Here is a 20,841-nt window from a genome sequence, read left to right as displayed (position 1 = left end):
CTATTCAAGCAACACATGTTGCAGCAGAGACAGATTGACAAATAATATTTCTAGAGGAGCTGGTTGTGTCAGTCATGTGAGCGTTGTGGCTTTTGGATCTCGGCTCTCTATCTGCATATCTGCATATGCAGTAAAATTCATGTGAAGGTCAGGATCTGGGGGACTTGCAGCAGGGCCTGAGGGTCACAGCACTGGGGAGTCTATGCAGCAGCTCTGTGTGTCTAAGTGCACGTGGCTGTGGCCAGATGTAGGACTTAGTCATCACTAGCTGCAGTTCATAATCATGTGAACAGCTTTTCCTAAGTTATAACTTTAAATTTCATGTAGCTGTTTCATGAATAAAACAATGCCCTCTTAAAGGCTCTAAGGCAAGGGTGGATTTCATGTTTATAGGAATCAGCTGCATTGGAAATCCACATTCCTCAGTATTGTTCATTTAATTTTGACTTTTAAGAAAGTTATTTCTTAAAGTATTTATTTAATATTTAATAAATATTAAAAAAATATTTTCTATTGCTGTGGAATCTTTGGGAAAAGTGGGATATACCTAAAAAGATAGAAGAAAATAATCATAATATAAAATAATTTTAATTTCTATTCACTGTTGCTATCGTACATACCCTACTACTGTCCTTCAAGTGATGTGAGAAGTGATACCTTTTGGGGAGAAATGTGTTGCATAGCTTGATTATAATTTGTAAGCAAGGCTGTATTGGCATTCTGGGGCAAACTCCATTGCCCATCAAGTGTGTTCCCTGGACACCTCTCTGAGTACACTAACATGGCAGAATAGTGTAGTCCAAGTTGTTTTGCACACCCGTGACAGTTGTCTCTGGCTTCATGCCTCAGTGGGGGGATCCACAAAGGCTTTCATGCTGCAGAGGTTTTCTAGAATGCAGGTGAGAGGAGGACTGGGCCTTTCCCTCTGTCCCTGCACAGAGCATGTGATGTTGGCTTGGGAATGAGTGGGCACTAGTATGAAAGAATATCTGGCTTAGTAGGTGCATCTTCAAGAGCATTCATGTACCGGGCTGTCACTTGCACATTTCTTTGGTGTATACTAATGGAGTTGAGGATGTATCATTCCATGCTATACAGCATCAAGAATTCAGAGTCCCAATCTCTTTGCAGTAAACTCAATCAAAACCAGTAGCAAAACAGCTTCCTTCCTGAGAACTTCATGCTGCACTTGGTGCCCAACAGTTTGTATGGTATATCACTGTTATTGCAGCTTTACTTTGCAAATCAGGAGCAATACATTAAAGACTTTGCTAATGTAGTGCTTTATGCCTGTTGATACTTCACAGTATTTAAATTCTTCTGTTTATCTTTTCAGCTTTCACAGCTTATAGTAAATGCAGGTGGAGTTGCTGCTGTGATTGATTGTATTGGCAGCTGCAGAGGGACTGTCAGACTGCCTGGCATCATGATGCTTGGTTACGTAGCAGCTCATTCGGAGAACCTGTCAATGGCAGTGATTGTCTCTAAGGTTAGCTGTTACTTTATATTGTGTTTCTGGAATTCTTCAGTGGTATTCTGAGAAGGAGATACACGTTAACATATACAGAGAATGTATTTTGTAACAGAATTACATACTTGCTGTTGACAAACACACTTTCTCCTAATACTGCTGCTTTGTACAGCTGAAATTGTGGTAACCTGATCAAAGTGTGTCTTCATGAAGTAGAACCTTTAATAAAATGTCCTGGATTAGTTTGTGAGCATCTGTTTGTATTACAATACATGATTTTTGTGTGTTGCAATTGCACGGGTACAGAAAATAAGTCAGTGAATTTCTGTGGTCTGTTTCCTCTTAAAATGAATATTTGTGGCTACATCAAAACCCTTTTTGAAACAAGAATATTTAATGACATGTTCTTCATTGCACTAGCATGACTTTGCTAGTACTGCCAGAGTAGTCTCACAACAGAAATCTTCAGACTTGAAAAGACTTCAGTTTCTAAAGTTGTGTGGTTTGATTCAGTTGTGCAAGTGACATTTCAAATGAGATAAGCTATACGTTTTCAGGTTTAAATAAATTCTAATGTGCAATGATATAGAAGGGAGAGAATTTGCAATATTCACAATAGGTGAAATTAGTGCCTGACATAATATTCTGATGTGAATAATGCTAACTAATGACAGGAGGAAGGAAGTAATTTCAGTGAGCATTGTTGGCCCATTTTCACACTGTGTCAGTCATTTAAAATATACTGTGTGAGTGGAAACAAAGAAACAATAAAGATGGAGGAATAGAAATGTCTTCTAGTAGGAATGCAAGTTAAAAAATGGAAGTTGCTATAACATAACATCAATAAATATGCAAGGAAGGTAGAAGTGATTACAAAAAAAAAGCTCTTCTGCATTTGAAAACTAAAGCAATAGACACTTTTTCCTTGCCCTCTCTGGAGGCCCTTGTCTGGGATGTGTCTATTTCTCTCCACTTTCAGGGATGCCTAAAGCAAACATGCTCTTGCTGTTGAGGGCTTGACATTAAATGGGATGAATCCAGGATTATGTTCATGAGAAAGCACCTAAATGATAACTTTTTGAAGAGTAATAATGGCTGCTACCATAACTGATTGAGAGTGCAGTGAGAGATTTTAATAGGATTCTGTTCAAACTCTTATGAAAATTAAATATTTTAAGGAATGATCCACAAAAGAAACCCAAAACCCATTAAAAAAAAATTTGCTTTAGGGGAAACTAAGCTTTTGGAGTGGTACATAGTGCTGAGGACAGGGCTTGATAAACTGGAACCATTTGAAAGAAATGCACTGTTGGATAACCACATGCAGTTACAGATCTACAATCTTACGATGTAACAGTAGCATATCCTGGAAAGGATGAATTCTGTAAAATGATTTTTGGGGTCATACTGAACAAACACTTCATTGTGGTGGTCTGCTGCAGTGTAGTGGCAAAAAAGACAGACAATTCAGTCCTTTTGTGGTATTGAAGAGTGAAAGCATAATTGGAAAAGAGAGGTTAATCTATCTGTAGTACTAGTGTATATAGTTCTGTTGTTGTAATTAGAAAAGGATCCTGAAAAAAACCTTATGAGTGTGCAGAAAAGACTAAAAAATTATCCATGGGATGGAGAAAAAGGTATTCTGGTTAGATGTTTAGTAGCCTTGCCTTACCTAAATTAGCATGAAATGATTCCTATTGAAGTATCCTGGCATAAAATACCAGCTACTGAGTAGCTCCATAATCCTGTGGAGAAAGGGTAAAGACTGTGACCCTGAACCAGAAGAACTTAAGTAACAGCTGGATGTGAGTGAGGTATTCTCCATCTATTGATGTCTTCAAATCAACAGTTGAAACCCTTTCTGGAAGTGATTGGATGAGTCAAACATGAAGTACTGGACTCAAGAAGAGGTTGCTGAATTGAAATTTAGTGCTGTGGATTAAAAAAAAAAAAAAGACCCAATGATTGAGCCCTTCTGGTCTTAAACTGCTTTAATAATTCATAAACACTGAAATTCTTTTATTTTCACTCTGACAAAACTTGAAGCCTTTATTCTTAGTACAGCCTGATTGTCATGTATTTCTTTTATCCCTTAAATCTGTGTGTTAGCTCAAACTGCCTTCTGAGTCAGAACACTGAATCTGTTTGTCTCTTTCTTTAACTAGCTTTATTAAGATTTATTAAAAATTCTTGATAGTCATGAAGTAAAAATGACACCACTAGCATACGTTCTCTTATAGCTTATTTTAGAAGAGTGTAGAGAAATATTTTCTACCAATTTGTATCAGTTTAAACTTGTCCTTCCCTGGTGTAGATTTTTTAAGGTTGTGCTTTTGACTGATGCTACAGGGAATACCACCACTGTGTGCCTGCTTGCTAGAAGAACAGGAAGATCATATTAAGGCAGCAGCTGCTTGGGCCTTGGGCCAGGTTGGAAGACATACTCCTGCGCATGCACGTGCTGTTGCAGTAGCAAACGTGCTACCTACACTGCTTGCTATGTATGTGGACACACGTAGTTCAGAAGACCTTCAAATGAAAGCAAGTATTTTTGTAGTATCTACAGTATATTTATTGTAATCAACAGGTATAAGTGCTTAAAACCTACTAAATGGTATGTGCTTTTATTGATGTTTATTGAGGCATGGATTTCCTGGGTGTAGGGTGTCCAAAGGCTGTGTATCATTTGTTAGGACTGGCTGGCCCTAATGGGTGTGCATATGGCATATACCAAATCATATGATACAGCCATTTTAAAGCTGTATTAAATGGGATAAATCCAGGATTATGTTAATGAGAAAGCAAAGCACCTAAATGATAACTTTTTGAAGAGTAATAATGATTGCTACCATAACTGAGAGTGCAGTGAGAGACCAGCAGTCTGGTCCCTTTTCTTCCCAGTTTAGATCAGTTGCATACACCCATAAATGCTATAATTTCTTGTGACTAATCTCTAATTATCTACTTCTTTTTAAAGTATAAGACCTTGTACAAAATATAGTCCTTGTAGGAAATTTGCTTACACTTTTATTATTATAATAAAACTATAACAAATATTGAAAGCTCTGCTCTTGAAAACATGTAGCTGTTCATGTTTAGGGCCTTCCTTGTGTGGGAGCTAGTAGAGTTGCAGTTTGGGTAAAAGTGTATTTTTGAGCAACAGTAAGCCAGCCAGCTGAAGAGTACAATATGACAGGATATGGTCTCCCATGTTGTACTATGTTTCTGTATGTTCCACTGAAGAATAACATTCCAGATCTGTAAAGTAACTTCTGTATAATTATTTTCAGTAGTTACCAAAATATCAAGGTGGAATTAGCCGTAGCTATAATCCTGCCCAAGAAGATCTTTACTGCTCGTAGCAGTCAACATTGAGTCTGTTTTCAGAAACTAAGCACTGATGTACAACTGTTTCACTCTCTCTTCCCCTGGACAGTACTGCACTTTGACGTCCCAGATCGGCAGACTCTTCTAGGAAGCCATTTCTAAAATAGAATCCTTTAAAATGTGTTTTGATTTAGCCTTCTTATTATATTACAATACTTCAATTTACTTAAAGGTTCTACTCCTGCTTTTATTGTAGTCAAAGGTAAATTGCCATTACTTTGACCATAGATAACATAATAAGAATATGATGCACTGTAGGTTTTGAGGTTTAATAAATCTAAGTAGAAAATTGATTCTTCATTAAGTGACCTGATAGATATCATAGTTTTTTGTTCAGAAAATGCTCTTTGAGAATTCTGATCAATTTGCCTTTTTGATTAGACTTCAGTGATATATAACATGATTTCTTGTTGTTTTCATTGATGTCTTACTAGAGAAATTTTATTTTGCATTTCAATAGACTAAAAAAGCCTTAAAGAACATCCTTCAGAAATGCACCTATCTTCCGGCACTTGAACCATTGCTGCATGATGCCCCTCCCAATATTATGAAACATATTGTTGGGCAGTTTAGTAAGGTAAGAAGAGGCTCTGCTTGATAATATGTTAATGGTTTTCAATTTAGCAATGAAGCTATCTTTCCAAAGATGAAATCTTTCTAAAGGTCTCAGTTATTTTCTCAGGATCCTGAAGCATCCCCTGCAGAAGTAGGTTTGGAGCAACCAGTTCTTTTGTCTGATAAAGCTAGAGACTTGTTTCATTTGGAAACTGCCATAATTCATCCTAATGCTGGGAAAACAGTTGCTTATAAGCAAGGTGTTTTTTTCTTCCTTGCTTCTTGAGATGAAGTGGAATTTTAACTCATGTGCAAATATTTTCACTGAGCCAATGTGTCACATAAATCCCAGTCACATCTGTTTTTGATAAACTACAAGCTGTCTGTACAGGAGTGACTTAAGTCAGGTATTTTACAATAATCTAGAGTATGAAGGCTTCACCACTTCTATCTTGTTAATAATATTCAGTCTCAATTAAGTAAGTGTAAAAATCCTAGATCTTTTTTCATCCCTCTCAAAATTTGAAACTGTTTGTTATTACATTGTTGATTTTGAGTGCAGCACATAAAAAGTGATACGCTTTGATAAAAAAATTCCAGATTATTTAAGTAATTGCTAACTAATCAGAAAATTTCCAGTGTCCGCAATGTTTACCAGCTGTTTGGAATCCTGCTCAACTATAGACTATCTTTTGTGCGATACTCTGCAGTATAATGTCAGCAGGAGGTACCAGGCTCTCTTGGTGAGGTGTTCTTTCTAGAAATAGCCAGGTAAAACACTCTTGATATTCAGTTCTGATCATTGCAGATCTGGAAGCACTAGTGTTTGTAGTGCAGATTTCTGATTACATTGCCACACTTAGGTTTGTCCTATCTTCTTGCTAAGTCTGTACAAAGATCGGAGGTTTGGTCAGAATCCAGTGCCTTTTGTTTGTCTGCTGACTGGAGCTGTTAATGAGCTGAGTGCACAGTAGTTGGTTACCCAGTGTATAGATTTGAATGTTGTTTGCTGTTGAAGTGGTTTTGTACCCTTTATATCAGCTGATGTTTTGTTTTGTTTTTCTTCTTCTCCTACATTGTATTAAACAAACTATACTTGTCTGGCATTTGCTCTTCTGAAGTATACATTTAAAATTAAGTTCTCTGCAGTAAAAGCTTTTTTTCTCTCCTGTACCATAGCTTGGGAATTTGCAGTTCTTAGAGCTGTGGTGCATTACTTCTGTGGGCTTATTTATAGCACAGTAAAAGCCTTATTTCTGAGCTGTGCTTCAGAGTGGGATGCTATCCATTCTTGGTGCTGGACTGGGTAATTTTAGCATTATTGTTTTCAGGGTCTGTGCAATTCTGTGCTGTCTCAGTTTGGACTGGGGGAAGGGAATGTGTCTCAGAGTTGCTGTCTTTAGGGTCTCTTCCAAGAGAGTTTTCTGCTGTCTTATCCAGCCCGGGAGTCACAGTGTGGAGGAGGAAGGCAGGGAAAGGGCTGTATCCTGTGTCCTTGCTAGTTCCTCCTTGGCAGTTCTTGTTATGGGAAATACATGGAAACAGCAGTCTTTTCAGTGCCCACAATTAAATGATCACAGTTGTTCCTGATACTTTTGTGGAGCATATAATGGGGAGAGGTCATGCTGCTCCTGTGTTTTTCTTCACCTGTGTGTTGATTTTATACAGCCTAGAGAGACCAGAGAGATGAAGGCTGTTTGCCTATACGCATGGCAGAAGCCTCATCCTTCTTTTGCTTCAGCCTTTTAGGCAATCCCTTCTTCCTTCAAGGCTCTTGTTTTACACTGAGATAGTCAAATTTATGGCTTGATTTGTCTGACCAGTGTGAGGGCTTACAAAATGCTTTTGCCCCTGTGATATATAACTCTTGAGTTGGTTTTAAATCCATGTGGTTTTGTTGTAGATGCAGCTGATGTCTTGCATTATCTGTCTCCACACACACACACCCCCCACACACCCTTCTTTCTTTTTTTTTTTTTAATATTATTGCAGCCTTGTAGGCCTATCGACTATGTGCTGTCATTCTCCCTTGCCTGGCCCAGCCCCCACCTCCCTCCCTCCCATCCTCTGGACAGAGCTGCATATTGGCATCACTCAGGGAGCACAGAATGTATTGTCTGATCATTTCTGCTTCTCATCCCCTTTGGCTGCAGAAACTTCACATTTTTTGCTTTGTGTGCATGTGTGTATGTGTTTGTAAAAGGCTTCCATGGCTGCACAGTGTGTTGTAGGATTTTAATATCTAGGAATTTAATAGTAGCATGTAATGCTTCAAGGCTGCATTGTTCACTTGCAACGATTCTCAGTATTGTTTTCATGCACTAATCTATACTAGATCATTATAATGATATAAAATTCTGCTCTACAATTAAACTGTGGGAATTGACATAAAAGACCTGAATAACTTGGTTTAAGTGGAACAGATGCTGCTGTTATTCCATGTTAGTGTTCTGTTTTTATTATCTATTTCATCTCTACAATCTTACTGTCTCCATAGGAATAATTCAAGAAATATTATTTACGTAAAAAGAAATACTCAATTCATTAATTTTAGATATATGTTATGTATTAAATTACATGCTAAATTGTTATAACCATAAAGGGCTGGTTTGTGATTTTTTTTTTTCCCTGTACAACTGGGTGTTAAAATACAGTAGTCATTACAGATGTTGTACTTCTGTTCCTTTTTATCTATCCTCTGAATTAAAAACAGATAAGCAATCTTTGAGCCTAGTAGCATAGAGGTTCCTTTAAAAGACAATATTTTTTTTTAATGTACTTTTCTGTGTGTAGGTGTTACCACATGACAGTAAAGCACGTCGTCTCTTTGTAACAACTGGTGGACTTAAAAAGGTTCAAGAAATAAAAGCAGAGCCTGGGTCACTTCTTCAAGAATATATCAACACTATTAACAATTGCTATCCAGAAGAAATAGTAAGGTAGGGAAAATTAAATTTTAAAAATTCATACTTACAACACTGTTAGATGTTTTTAACAGGAACAATACAAAGCAAGTATTTAAAATATTAATTAACTTCTATGTTAATTTTATTTTTAATGAAACACTGTAACATTTGGTTAATTGCCCCAGTGGTAACACAACCGCTAGACACATACTTTTGAACACTTTCTTATTTCTGATTGGTTTTGGAATCAAATGTCTTTGTAAGCAAAGCCCAAATAATCAGGTTGTTGCAGGAAACTGGAGAGAAGAGTCAGTCCTGCACTACCCAGACAGACTGAGGCTTCAGCACAACTGCTGCCATATTAATGTCTGTGGATGTTCAGTTTGTACTTGGTAACTTAGTTATGGATTACTCAGGCTCCAAAATACAGGTATTGGTGAATCTTTGGTTGCATCCTCGACTGCCCTAAGAATCTTTCTGAATTAGTGTATTCAGAGGCTCATTCGAAACTTCCTTTCATGTACAGAGGGTCCAGAGACTCTCCTGCACAGTTGCTCTGCCCACAGCTGCCCTTCCTCCCCCAAGCCTCATCATGAGGCTTAAGTGTTATATAAAAAGACCATACACCAGCTGTCTGCACCAAGTTGAACTTTGCCCTTAATGAATACAGAAACACTATTAAATAGCTTACAGTCAAAATGTCACCATCTTAAATTGTAATAATGAGAGAAATGCCCTCCTAGATTCTAGATACCCATTTAGCAGTCCTTCACTCTATCAACACAGAAAAACGATGTTGTACTCGTGCACTCCCTCTACAGGCTCTGGAAATCTGCATCATCATTTTAATTATAGCAACAGAGTTCTTCAGCTAATAGTAGCTACAAAGTCACACAAAATGAAGTCCTGCTTGTCTTGACACGGAAAAGCTAGTGGCTGTCAAATGGGTAAAAGCAAAACCATAAAGAAACTTCATTCTGCAGCTTATACTTAAGAGGGGAAGAGGACATTTGCTTATGCTTTGCTGGACATAATTAATGTTTCTTTGTTACAGCTATTTTTTCCCCTGTAAATGAAACAAGGTTACTCATGTAGGCTGGGATGTAATAAAGAAAAGGGCCCCTTCCAACATCTACTGCTTGCCTCTTTGTGCTACTGCCTGATGTTGGTTGTGCTGCCTGAGGCACAGCTGCTATAATAGACTCCAGCTCTGGGTTTGTCCTGGAGACCTGTTATTTTAGGCTGTTTGCAGACTGAATATAATAATGCATTGAAAAGTTAGCTTTCAATCAGAGAACTAATATGAGTTTTAAAAAGAGTTACATTATGCAGAAATCACCCAGAAAATGAAAATCAACAAGGTAAATAGATCTTCCTTCAGTGTGAAAACATTGGGGATTTCTGCCTGAATACATTTCAGGCATGCATTATGTGGAAGTGTGTTCCTCTGTCTTTATACTTAAAGCTTCCAGGGCTCAGAGATTACAATTCACATGCCTGCAAAACCAGAAATGTACTAAGATGCATGTTTTTAGAATACCACACAGTAATAAATGTCAGATACTCTTAACCTGGGAAACAAGTATTAAATGCAGTTTTGGTGATGTTTGCATATTGGAAGCATGTAGTTGGCCTGTTGTGGAAAACCAACTGAATGACAGGAGGACAACAATGGCACCATAGAGTCCTACTCTAATGAAAACCTACTGGAAAATCTCTGTCCTTGAGTTGGTATTAGAGAAGGTCATTGTGATAATTTTTTTTTGTTCTAGAATCAATGTCTCTTGCATTGTTGTAGACTTCACATTAATTTTGGGGTGTGTGCTTATGTTTGACAAACAGCAGTAGGCTATTGTTGTCTGGCAGTCTATGGTTCTGTGTAAACTCATGCTTTTTTACTAAAGGACATAATTTCAAAGGAAGTTAACATCTACGTTTCTCAGTAAAGACAATGCTTATGGCTGCTGAACCTATCTGAAAACTAGCCACTTACCTACGTACCCTAACAGAAGCTAAACATATTTTTGGAAACCTGACTTCCAAGTATGAGTGGTAATATAAGTTGAAAAGCAGACTCTTAAAATATTGTAGGGGAATAACTGTTGAATTCCTTGACTAGTGTTTAATGCTAGGATTTTTGCTGATCAATAGAAATACAGAGAGTGTTTCATTATTTAGCACAGAACATGCCTTGTAGTCTAATGCACAAACAAAATGTTTCTCTTTCAGGTATTATTCCCCTGGATATTCTGAGATGCTTCTGGAAAGGGTGGAAAATTACCATCCAGTTTTATAAACCTCAAAATTTTTATTAGAGCTGTAATACAAATACAGCCGTTGAAACTTGTTTGATTCTGAAATCTTCTACTGTTTGAACTACTGAAAGAGCTCGGCAATTCCAGCAAGCTGTATTTTGTCCTTTATAAACTTGTTTGTTGCTAAGTTTTTGTTCCTTTTTGTTTTTCTCTGACATCACTCCCATTTGCAGCATATATGAATGGAATTTCATGCAGGGGTGATGATTTATCACAGAAGCTTTTTTAGAATCGGTCATTTCCTTTTCCTTCCACAAGAAAGGTTTGTTGTTATCTCATTCAAATTTTAGCCTTTTCAGTACTGTAACCATTTTCCCCTTTTGCCTCTGCATATTGTTTAGAGCTTCCCAAGCTTGATGAGGGGGAAAAAGCTGGCTCCTGTGCTTTTTCTAATTATGGAATCCATTCTGTGGTGAGGTATTGCCTACTGCTACCTTTCAGAAAGCAAAGTGATATGATTTTGCATCTCCAAACATGTTAGTAGCTGCTATACGTAAAGAAATAATCAGATCTGATGGTGATAAAAGGGTTGAATTCTGCATGATATGTGACAGTCTGATGGTCCTGGCATGGTAGAGGATACATCTTCTCAAAAGTTCTAATTCAGGCAGGATTCACTGTGGAGGGAAGCAGCAATACCCTGTTTGGTGTATGCATTGTTGTTCTTCTTGGAAAGGACAGAGTGAACTTAGAACTTCCATGGGCACAAAGGACCCTCCGAGGTTCGTCTGCATTTGGATCAGCAGCAAATTTATGCAGCTCAGAAGAGAAAACTGCTTGGTTGCAGGAAGAGTGTTAGCAAAGTTCTGAGCACGTTCAGAGGGGACCCGCGTGATGGGACTAAGGCTGTTCAGTACTTGTTCTTCAAGAGCTGAAATTACTGCAGAATTGAGTTGAAACACACTTGAAACTTAGTCTTGAAGTTGCAGAATGCATTGACGTGGAGGTTATTGGAGATGTGAGCTCTTGTTTGTCTGTAGAACATCCTGAGAGATTAGAGTGAAAAGACTTTTACATTCTGCTTATTCCTCTGGTGTACTGTAGCAGCGGGGAGCAGCGTACAACCCTTTAGTATTGCCTAATATGTAAATGTAATTTACCATTTTTTGTTCTTCTAACCATTTTTCTTTTCCTCGGATGCAGCTGTTTCTTGTGGGTTTTTTTTAAATTTTTTTTTTTTCCCAAAGAGTAATAAAGAGTGTTTCTGGAACGGGATGTTGAAATACTGGCAGCCACAAGGAAAGACAATATTTGAAAACCCCCGCAGGAGACAAACTTGTCTACTTTCTTAAACATATTAACTGATTGAGTTTATAAAGCAGGGATAGTCTCCTCTATTACTCGTAAAACAGGAGCAAAAACTTATTGCAGTTGGAAATGATTTAGAGTGGCTTTTCTCTGCAAAATTCCAAATGACTATTTTCTTTTATCCTTGTCAGCGTATTTTTCAACAGTTCACAAAAACATTGATGGGCTATCTTGTGTAAAGGTTTAATTCTACAGAGGGCTGTACGGCTCCTGTGAGGTACTTGATGCCCTCAGACTGCTCTTCAAGAGGAGCAGGGGATGCATGGTACCTTGTTGTATGGAGTCTGAGATGGAAACTCTTGGTGACATGAATGCTGGTATAGAAACCCCACCAGCTGGGTTTTTTCCTTAGCACACATCAGAGTGAAAAGTCTTGGAACTGACTAGCTTCTACTAAATGCCTTTTCAGTTTTGGTGTTCATATTCTGACATTATTAATGCTAGGACACTAGTAGAAAAAACATTAGGTCTATTAAAAAGATTTTTGTAATAATTTTCTCATACACATTATGGATATTTAAAAATAAACTCTTATACAGTCTCTAAAAGAAAATGTAATGGAAAGTCTTCCAGACAGTCTTGAAGGATCTGAAGCCTTTATTTTCCCTAACAGAACAGAAATGGTGCAGAGGGCTGAACGCAGTCGCAGTGCAGATGGGAGGCAGGGTAGGCATGGAGCTGTGTACTGTCCTGGTTTCAGCTGGGATAGGGTTAATTTTCTTCTTGGTAGCTGGTGCAGTGCTGTGTTTTGGATTTGGTGTGAGAACAACCCTGATAGCACACTGATGTTTTTGGGTGTTGCTGGGTGATGTTTATACTAAATCAAGGACTTTTCAGTTCCTTGGGCCCTGCCAGTGAGAGGGCTGGAGGGGCACAAGAAGCTGGGAGGGGACACAGTCAGGGCAGCTGACCCGAAGTAGCCAAAGGGATATTCCATACCATATGACATCATGCTGAGTGTATAATCTGGGGGAAGAAGGAAGAGGGGGGGACATCTGGCATTATGGTGTTTGTCTTCCCGAGTAACTGTTACATGTGATGGAGCCTGGCTTTGCTGGAGGTGGCTGAGCACCTGCCTGCCCATGGGAAGTACTGAATGAATCCCTTGTTTTGCTTTGCTTGCATGCACGGCTTTGGATTTACCTATTCAATTGTTCTTATCTCAACCCTTGAGTTTTACATTTCTTTCTGATTCTCCTCCCCATCCCTCTGGGTGAGGGGGCTTGAGCAAGCGGCTGCGTGATGCTTGGTTGTCAGCTGAGGTTAAACCACGACAGTACCCATAGCTGCATCGTGTGCTTGGGAGCACTCCCACACCATACAATGCTAATGTATATGTTTTGTGCAGAGAGAGCAAAGAGGCTTCAGTCCTCTGACAAACGTACTCCTGCTGTGTCACACTGTGATTACACTGTAAGGATTCTACAGAGTTAAATTTCAACACCTAAACAATTTGTTCACAGTCTTTTCACAGTCTTTTTCTGATTCCTGGCAAAGGAAATGATTGCACAAGGGAAACCTTCAGATCTATCTGATTGTGCAGAGCACAATCTAAATCAGACGTAGCATAAATACGTCTTTACACCAGCTAGGCAGTTCTGTCCTAGGCCAGTGACTGTTTGGCCTCTTGTTGCGGGACTTCCCTGGACAATGTCGCATGCCATTAAGTTGTGACAGTGTGAAGTCCTCTCCCACATACTTTGAGACACCCTGAGCTCTCCTTTGCTGGCAGGCTGCTTCCCTGCATTGTATATACACCTTGTGGCTGGAGGCTTCTCTGGAGTTACAAAGTAGATCTAGCCCTTTACAGCAGAATTATCACTAATGTGTATTTTAGGCTTACATTACTAGGGCAGGAGTTGGGGTTTTTTTCCAGTACTGTTTCACAAGCTCAGCGTTTCTATTGCATCCTCTCATTTGGCTTAAGTCATCATCTAAAACTATATTAATGTTTGTAATTGCTACTCTGGCAGGCTTCAAGTGTGTATCATTTGTCTCAATTTCATAGAATAAAATGTAGATTTGCATTTTAATTCATTGTGTAAATGCTGTTTTCATGCTAGTTTGTGACTGATGCTAGAGAAGATGAACAGGCTCATTTTGCAGCTTAAGCCTGACACCACCTTTGGATGTTTGTCTCAGTTTGCCACCGAACAGTGCCTACTTCTGAGCTTAGGACATACAAGCATTTCAAGTAAGTGTCCATCTCACAGAGGTAGCTTATTAAGAGACACAAAGAAAATTAAGCCAGTGTTTTGGCAGAAATAAATCTAAGCGGAAACAGTCCTTAAATAATTTTGCCAGTTCCTTTGACTGCAGCATTGGGATATTGCCACCCAAGTCTTTAAAGATCTTCTCTGGAGGCCTGAGCCATGATTTTTGTCTACATTACTACAGCTATTATTAAATCTACAGATGTAAACCAGGGCTTTGAAAGAAATGTGGATGTGTAAAACTTTACCATATTTCATTCAGTGGATGGATTAATTGGCCTACAAAAGCTCCATTTTTGTTTGAATGACTGGAAACCAAGAGGATCCGAAAAGAGGAAATTCAAGGAGTTTAGCTCTTGTGCATATAGCGCATATAGTATGTTCTGCAAGTGTTGTACAGAGGGATTTACCAAGGGATCGCTTTGTCTCATCTGAAGTAATCAGTCTGCTGGAGATCTGCATCTTAACAAACAATATCATGAAGGAGCTGAGTGGAACTGGTGAAGGAAGAAAGGAATCTCATTTTGTGAAGTAAAGCATAAAGTTACTGTAATTAGGAAGTGGATGGAGTGTGAGTAGATCCTCAAGTTCTTGACTTGGTCTAGGGGGTTGTGAATTACGTCGGCCAAAAGGGAGTTTTATGCATGGGGGGGTGCAGCGGGGTAGCCTTCAGCTTCTGGTGTAAATTGGAGTCCTCTGATTTCTGGGCATGTAGGGGTGGCTGACCATTGTCCCTTCAGGTGAGGGATCTGTGAAAACATGCTTACCTCGGTATTTTTCTTAATGGCTGCTTGGTGTCCAGTATCTTGGTGGTTAAGAGTTTTAGATCTCCTTGTGTGATTAGGTTAGAAAGGAAATACGGAGCAGCACTAGATTGCAAAGCCAGTTGTTCCACTTCTTGCACTGACATAGGATTGGTTTTATGATCTTGGATAATTATTACAAATCCCAATGTATCATCATCTTCAGCTGTGAAGTACCTGTTATACTCCTTTTTTAACCTGCAGAAGGGCTGGGAAAATTAAATTCATATGAGAGGTTGATGCAGCGGAACTTAAGTTCTTTATAACTAATACCATATTCAGAAAGGAATATTGTTCAAGAACTGACAAAAATTTACCTAAGACTCTTAGAGATGCTGATTTTTAGAATTTGAGTTGAACTAAAAGCCAGTGGGTTTTGTGAGTTTCCTCATCTGACACAATTTCAATGGATCTTGGAGAAAGAGGAAATTACAATGTCTCTCATGACTATAGTAAAACTATTGATGTCATTTTTGTATAATACTTAACTGTTAATATTGATGCTACTATGCTGTATTCTGCAGTCAGCTCTATAATTTAGCTAGTGAAAATACCTATTATATTATTACCACTGTACTGTATTTCTAGATACTGCACAAAAGATTGAATTAAAAAATACATATAAGCAATACTAATGCATATTTTGATGATGAGAATGCCTTTTAAACCAGTAAATTGTATTGTGCTGCCTTTCACAAGAGGTTACTCTTACTTGGGTTAAACACATTTTGTAGTTGCTTGTGTTCTCTCTCAGAGGTCTGATCACAAGGCTCGCTGAATTCTCAGCGAAGTGCTGAGGACCGTGATCTACTGTCTGTAACAGAAACTGGTTGTGTTCACTATCGCACATCAGCAAGCTATGGAGAAGAACAATGTGAGTGTACTGATGCCATCATCTTAGCAGATTTCCACAGAGGTTTTGAAGGCTTGCATTTTCTTCAGAAAAGTACACTTATTCTAACTAGTTCCTACCTCCAAACAGAGTTAAAGAATAGGTACCCAGATTAACTTTAACTGTTCTATATTTTGTTCCTTTTATAAAAAAAAAAAAAATTTTGAGAGGGGAGAAAGCATGTTAATGTCTTTCTAAAAAACAAGGTTCTTGATTATATTTTGTGTCAAAATTGGCAACAAAACTCTTTGTAATCTTGTGACAAGATTTGTGCCCTTTCTTTTCAAGGGAGGTTTTGTCTTCACTGATACAGACTAGTGGTGTGTTTTATCCCTGTTCTATTTATAATTGGGTCTGATGGCCTCTGTACATGCTCACCTTTTAATATTAGGGCAGTGTTAAAGCCATTATCAACCTAAAAGGTTGGATTACTACCAAGATGCAGCCTTTGTTGCCCCACAGTGCCATAAATTATATTACAATCTATTGCTGAAAAATTAATAATATACAATGTAGAGGTCTGATGGAATCACGTTAATGAGAACACTGAAGCTTCATTGACTTGCAATATCATTGGAGCTCTGAGACAGGTTTATAGCCTTGTGCAACGTATATTTGTGTTGGTTTAGACACAGTATTTATTTAGTCACACCCAGTTAAATGTTTCCTTACTAAATTAAAAGAAATACTGGTTAGTTCAATGAGCTACAAAGGTATATAGCATAATTTCAGGTTCTCAAGTCACAGAAAATAAGCCCCAACAATGGAAATTGCTAGAGGATCAAAAATGATGGTTATACTAGAGTGAATATGAACAAAGAGGGAAGGGAGTTTTACTGAGTTGGGCAAAGTTAATTCTTTATGACTTGAGCAATGTGTAAAATTCAGGAAGAACAGCTGCCATTTGTAGTCTGCTCTGATCTTTAGGCAACCCCTTCCTGTTACACTTGCACAACACACACATGCACACTTGCAAGCATGGTCAACCAAAATGTAGTTGTAATGATTTCTGTCTTTGCTTTCACAAAGCTTGCCCCTGTAAAGCATCTTTAGTGGCTGGAGGAGAGCAGGTCATTGGCAGGTCCTTTGCTCACTAATGCCAGCTTTATGGTACTAATTTCCATTAAGGTCAGCAGCACCCACCTGATTTCCGTTGCAGTGAGAATCAGGCACTGGATCTGCATCAGCTATACTCCTTTGTGCCCTGAACAGCTCTGCTTCTTGCTGGAAACTAAGCAGAAGTGATAAAATTACTCTTTTTTTCCTCCCCAATCGTGCTTCAAATGAGGGAACAGTAGGAAAATCTTTCTAGAGCTTTTGGGGAATGGCTCATGCTCTGTGTTGGAGACTGAATCCCCAGCTGTGCAGAGCATGAGATAGAAAGGGAGATTGGAAGAATCGCTAACATACTGGTGTTGCAGCTATTACCTGCTTTGGGAAATGAATATGTAAGGAAGCTTCAAGTTTTCTATCTCCTTTCATGAGTAATACTTCCTTGCTGTGGCCGTCTCCAGGTTTGGTCATGGGGCTTGTCTCTTCCTCCAACTTTGGGGCCAGGCAGTTGCATCGGTTGGTGATGCAGTGGCAGTGCCGCTCATGCCAGCCTAGTATTGGATCGTGATTCCTACAGACATTTTTGTTTTATGGGAATGGAAAGGAGGATAACTCCAGTGATTCTATGATCAGTTTAACAATATGAAACTTTCTTGCTTTTAGTCACTCCAAAGCAAATCCTGCAGTAGTTTATCTGTGAAGACTGCAAGGGCTTGGAGCACACCAGAATCCGGGAGGCTGGGAAGGGGGCAAGGAAAGCAGCCCTTGTGCCTGTGCTGCTTATATGCCACCATAGCCACAGAGATGCAGCTGAAATCAGTCTGTCCTTAATTGCATGGATTAAGACCCCACCCTTCCCTAGAAAAGACAAAGTACAGCGTATACCCATAGGGCTGAGAGGATTTATAGATTCCTCTCCCCTTCTCCATCCCATGTCCATTTGGCAGCAGTGCACCAGCCTTGCCTGGTTGGGTCTGGCACAGGGAGAACTTCCACCTCCTCAGGATGTCCCAGGAGTGTTGTTCATTAGTGCTTTGAAGTTGAAAACTGCTCTGAGTGCTAAGTGTTATTACTGTTTACCAGTGTGATCAATGTGTAGCTGACCTTAACTCATTTTCTTGTGGTAATTCCCTTGGTTAAAGTGGAGAACGTGAACCGTTTTGATGGCAGTGTTTTAAGAAGCTGCCATTTCAGAAGCTATAGCTGTGCCTGTGATACATCACCTTGTCTGACAGCAAGACGGGAAACTTGGCTTTCTCTCTGAGGTGTGGAGCTCCAGTTTGGACCATCTCCCCATATTTATGTATCTTTTTATATCAGGCACGACCTACTAGTAACAAAATCTGCTAATGTTTTTGCCATTGACTCGAATTATCATGAGGTCATGAATCATTATTTTAGGCCTAGCCCTTCCCCCTCCCAAGGATTTTTTAAAATCCTGATTTTTTTGTTTATGTTAATGTAGTTGTACAATGGGAACGTTTGGTAAAATTGCTGTTTGATTTACAATAGAAGAATGCTTTAGCAGCTGTTTCATAGCAGTTTAACTACTCTGACCTAAATGACTGTTCTTAAGCGATTGAAAAGTGATTGAAAAGGTGAAAAAGTCCAGGACTGTCCTCTCTTTTGTATTTTGTGTGCATCTTTTTAAAAATATCTTTGGAACGGCTTTACAAACAATTTGAGTTCCTCCGCAGAATTCAGATGAGAGAAAAGAATGTCAGTTTACTGGGACTTGTTCTCTGACCACCTGAGAAAAATGAGGTTTTCATCTTCTTGAGCATCATCTGGAGTTATAATAAAAAATGTGCTCTCAGCTGGATTCCTTCTGTGTGAAAATGGAGCTACATCATTGCACACCTAAAGGAAGGACACAGAACTACAAAAGCAATCTGAAACCTGGATTTTTCCTGCTCCTCAGAGACCACAGATAATTTTCTGTAATCTTAATGAAAATGATTTGAATCTTGAAGGAGGGATATACCTTTCCTTTCCCCTCAACCTAAGTGGTCCAAAGGACCAGACCTAGAGATCCTTTTATACACAGTTAAGTCACCTGTCAGGTTCATAGTGTGAAACCCCCTTGCAATAGCTGTTAAGGAACTGAAAAAAATCTACAAAACAAAAAGGTAATTTGCGAAAATTCACTAGTAAGGTAATAAAACTTAAGCTGAATGTTCATTCCAATCTGTTGCAGATGAATGAAATGTGGTGCTAGTGTGTTGGAATCCTGGGGTGGTAAGACACACGAAGAATACATAAAAGATGAATGTTAGTTAAATAGTGCTGTTGAGAGGCCATCCTGCTTGTCTGGGGAGCTGGTCCTGAAAATTCTCAGCCAGGCAGAAGCTTTTGTTGATTTGAGGGTGACTGTGCACTGAAGGAAGGTTCCCGGGCCTGGGCATATGGCAGTCAGATGACGGCGGCACAGCTCCCGTGATGTGCTCTGGGCTGGTGGGATGGTTAGATGACAAAACTCTGCAACTTCACACAAGTGCACTGTAATTTGAAGCTGTTCTGCAGGGAACTGTAGGCAGCAAGTACAGTTTGTAAGCCTGATAAAAATTCCATTGTTTAACCACCATCGATTTACTGCTGCAGGTTGGCAAACCAAGTGAAAGAACAAAGCAACGGAGAGATTGGATCTGGCTTCATAATGCAGTTGAAAAACTCCTCATTTGAAGAGTGTTTACCATAGCCCCCAAAGCAGAGCATGAGGTCTTCTCTGTCTTCAGTTGCTGTATCGTTGTGCCTTGAGCGGACAGCTGGTTCATCTGCTTCCTTCCCTTTTTCCTGCTGAATGAAATAGTGGTTCAGTCAGTTTTGTCTGGATTTCCTTCATCTTGCCTGTCTTTTTGGTTTTTAATTCTTTCATTTGCTTTAACTCAAATTCACTGATACACATATCTCCTACATGACTTTATCTGTGGGAGAGAGGCAAGAATCTCTCCTTCAGCTCCTTCGGATGCTTTTACAGACCTCTGAGTACTCTTCTGTTCCTTGATTCCAGGTTGTGATGCACTTAAATAATTTGTCCTGTGTTTTTGTTTATTTGACTAGTTACTCTTTATGTCTTCTTCAGCCCGTGTGAATTACCACTCCACACATTGCTTGCCAGAGTTCACAGTCTTTTTGTTTGACTTTACTTTTTCCAAGACTGGTTACTGAGTCTTGGCAGAATTGTTACAGCATTTCGGAAACAGCTGGTTTTTGCTGTGACAATAGGCTGATGTATGCCTCAAAAGCGAACACACAGGCCTGCATGTTAAATGCTTACAGTGTCGTGACAAGCACAACCAGTTTTTTTAAGTCCTTTAAAAAAAAAACAAGGTGGAGATTCAAAATAGGAAATAATTGAGAAGAAATATTCCTAAACTGAGGAGCAGGCGTGCTTGAGATTAGCCACACAGTATCAGCTGTGAGGAAAATTGCAAAGAAGATCTCTTGCAGTGAAAGACTTCAAGAGGAGAGGAAAACACCATGGGCCCCATGATGTCCTGTGTATAGGCAACGTAGCACGTGCGTGCCTGCACAATTTCTGCTGGGTTGTATCCCAATAAAGGTATCATGAAGCAAATGCAGCTCTACTTACCCAGCAAGACAGGGTGTTCTTATTTTACAGAATTTGTTTATTGCTTCAAATAAACTGTTTTGTCACACAGCTACATCATGATCACTCAGAGTATGTGTTTTAATGACTGCTTTGTTCCAGAGCTGCATGGAGTATGCTGCTGCCTTCATCCTTCTCTCTCCTCTCTGTATCTTTCCTCCACCTTTCTATTACTTTTCCCCATTAATGTTTGATGCACACTGTAAGGTATGTCTGTTGGTGGGTATTACTTCTACCAGCTTTTCTTTGCAGTAGTATGTCTATAAATGGCAGGCAGCATCATTCCTAATTACATGTTGCCCCCAGATGCTCCATGGGTGATGCTGAT

The 20,841-nt window shown here is 39.1% G+C and overlaps 1 protein-coding gene across 1 annotated transcript in view; it reads left to right on the top strand.

Annotated features, from left to right (window-relative positions):
* Positions 1-20,552, top strand: part of SPAG6 (sperm associated antigen 6) — a 45,209-nt gene extending 24,657 nt beyond the window's left edge. The window contains exons 7-11 of the mRNA XM_055709889.1: positions 1,337-1,489; positions 3,821-4,012; positions 5,319-5,435; positions 8,207-8,352; positions 10,549-20,552. Of these exons, the coding sequence (XP_055565864.1) occupies positions 1,337-1,489; positions 3,821-4,012; positions 5,319-5,435; positions 8,207-8,352; positions 10,549-10,615 (675 nt within the window). The 3' untranslated portion in view covers positions 10,616-20,552. The remainder of the gene's footprint in view (positions 1-1,336; positions 1,490-3,820; positions 4,013-5,318; positions 5,436-8,206; positions 8,353-10,548) is intronic.
* Positions 20,553-20,841: the final 289 nt, after the last annotated feature.

Source organism: Falco cherrug, chromosome 4, assembly GCF_023634085.1.
Source record: "Falco cherrug isolate bFalChe1 chromosome 4, bFalChe1.pri, whole genome shotgun sequence".
NCBI classification, from domain to species: domain Eukaryota; kingdom Metazoa; phylum Chordata; class Aves; order Falconiformes; family Falconidae; genus Falco; species Falco cherrug.
This window is presented reverse-complemented; position numbering and strand designations above follow the sequence as displayed.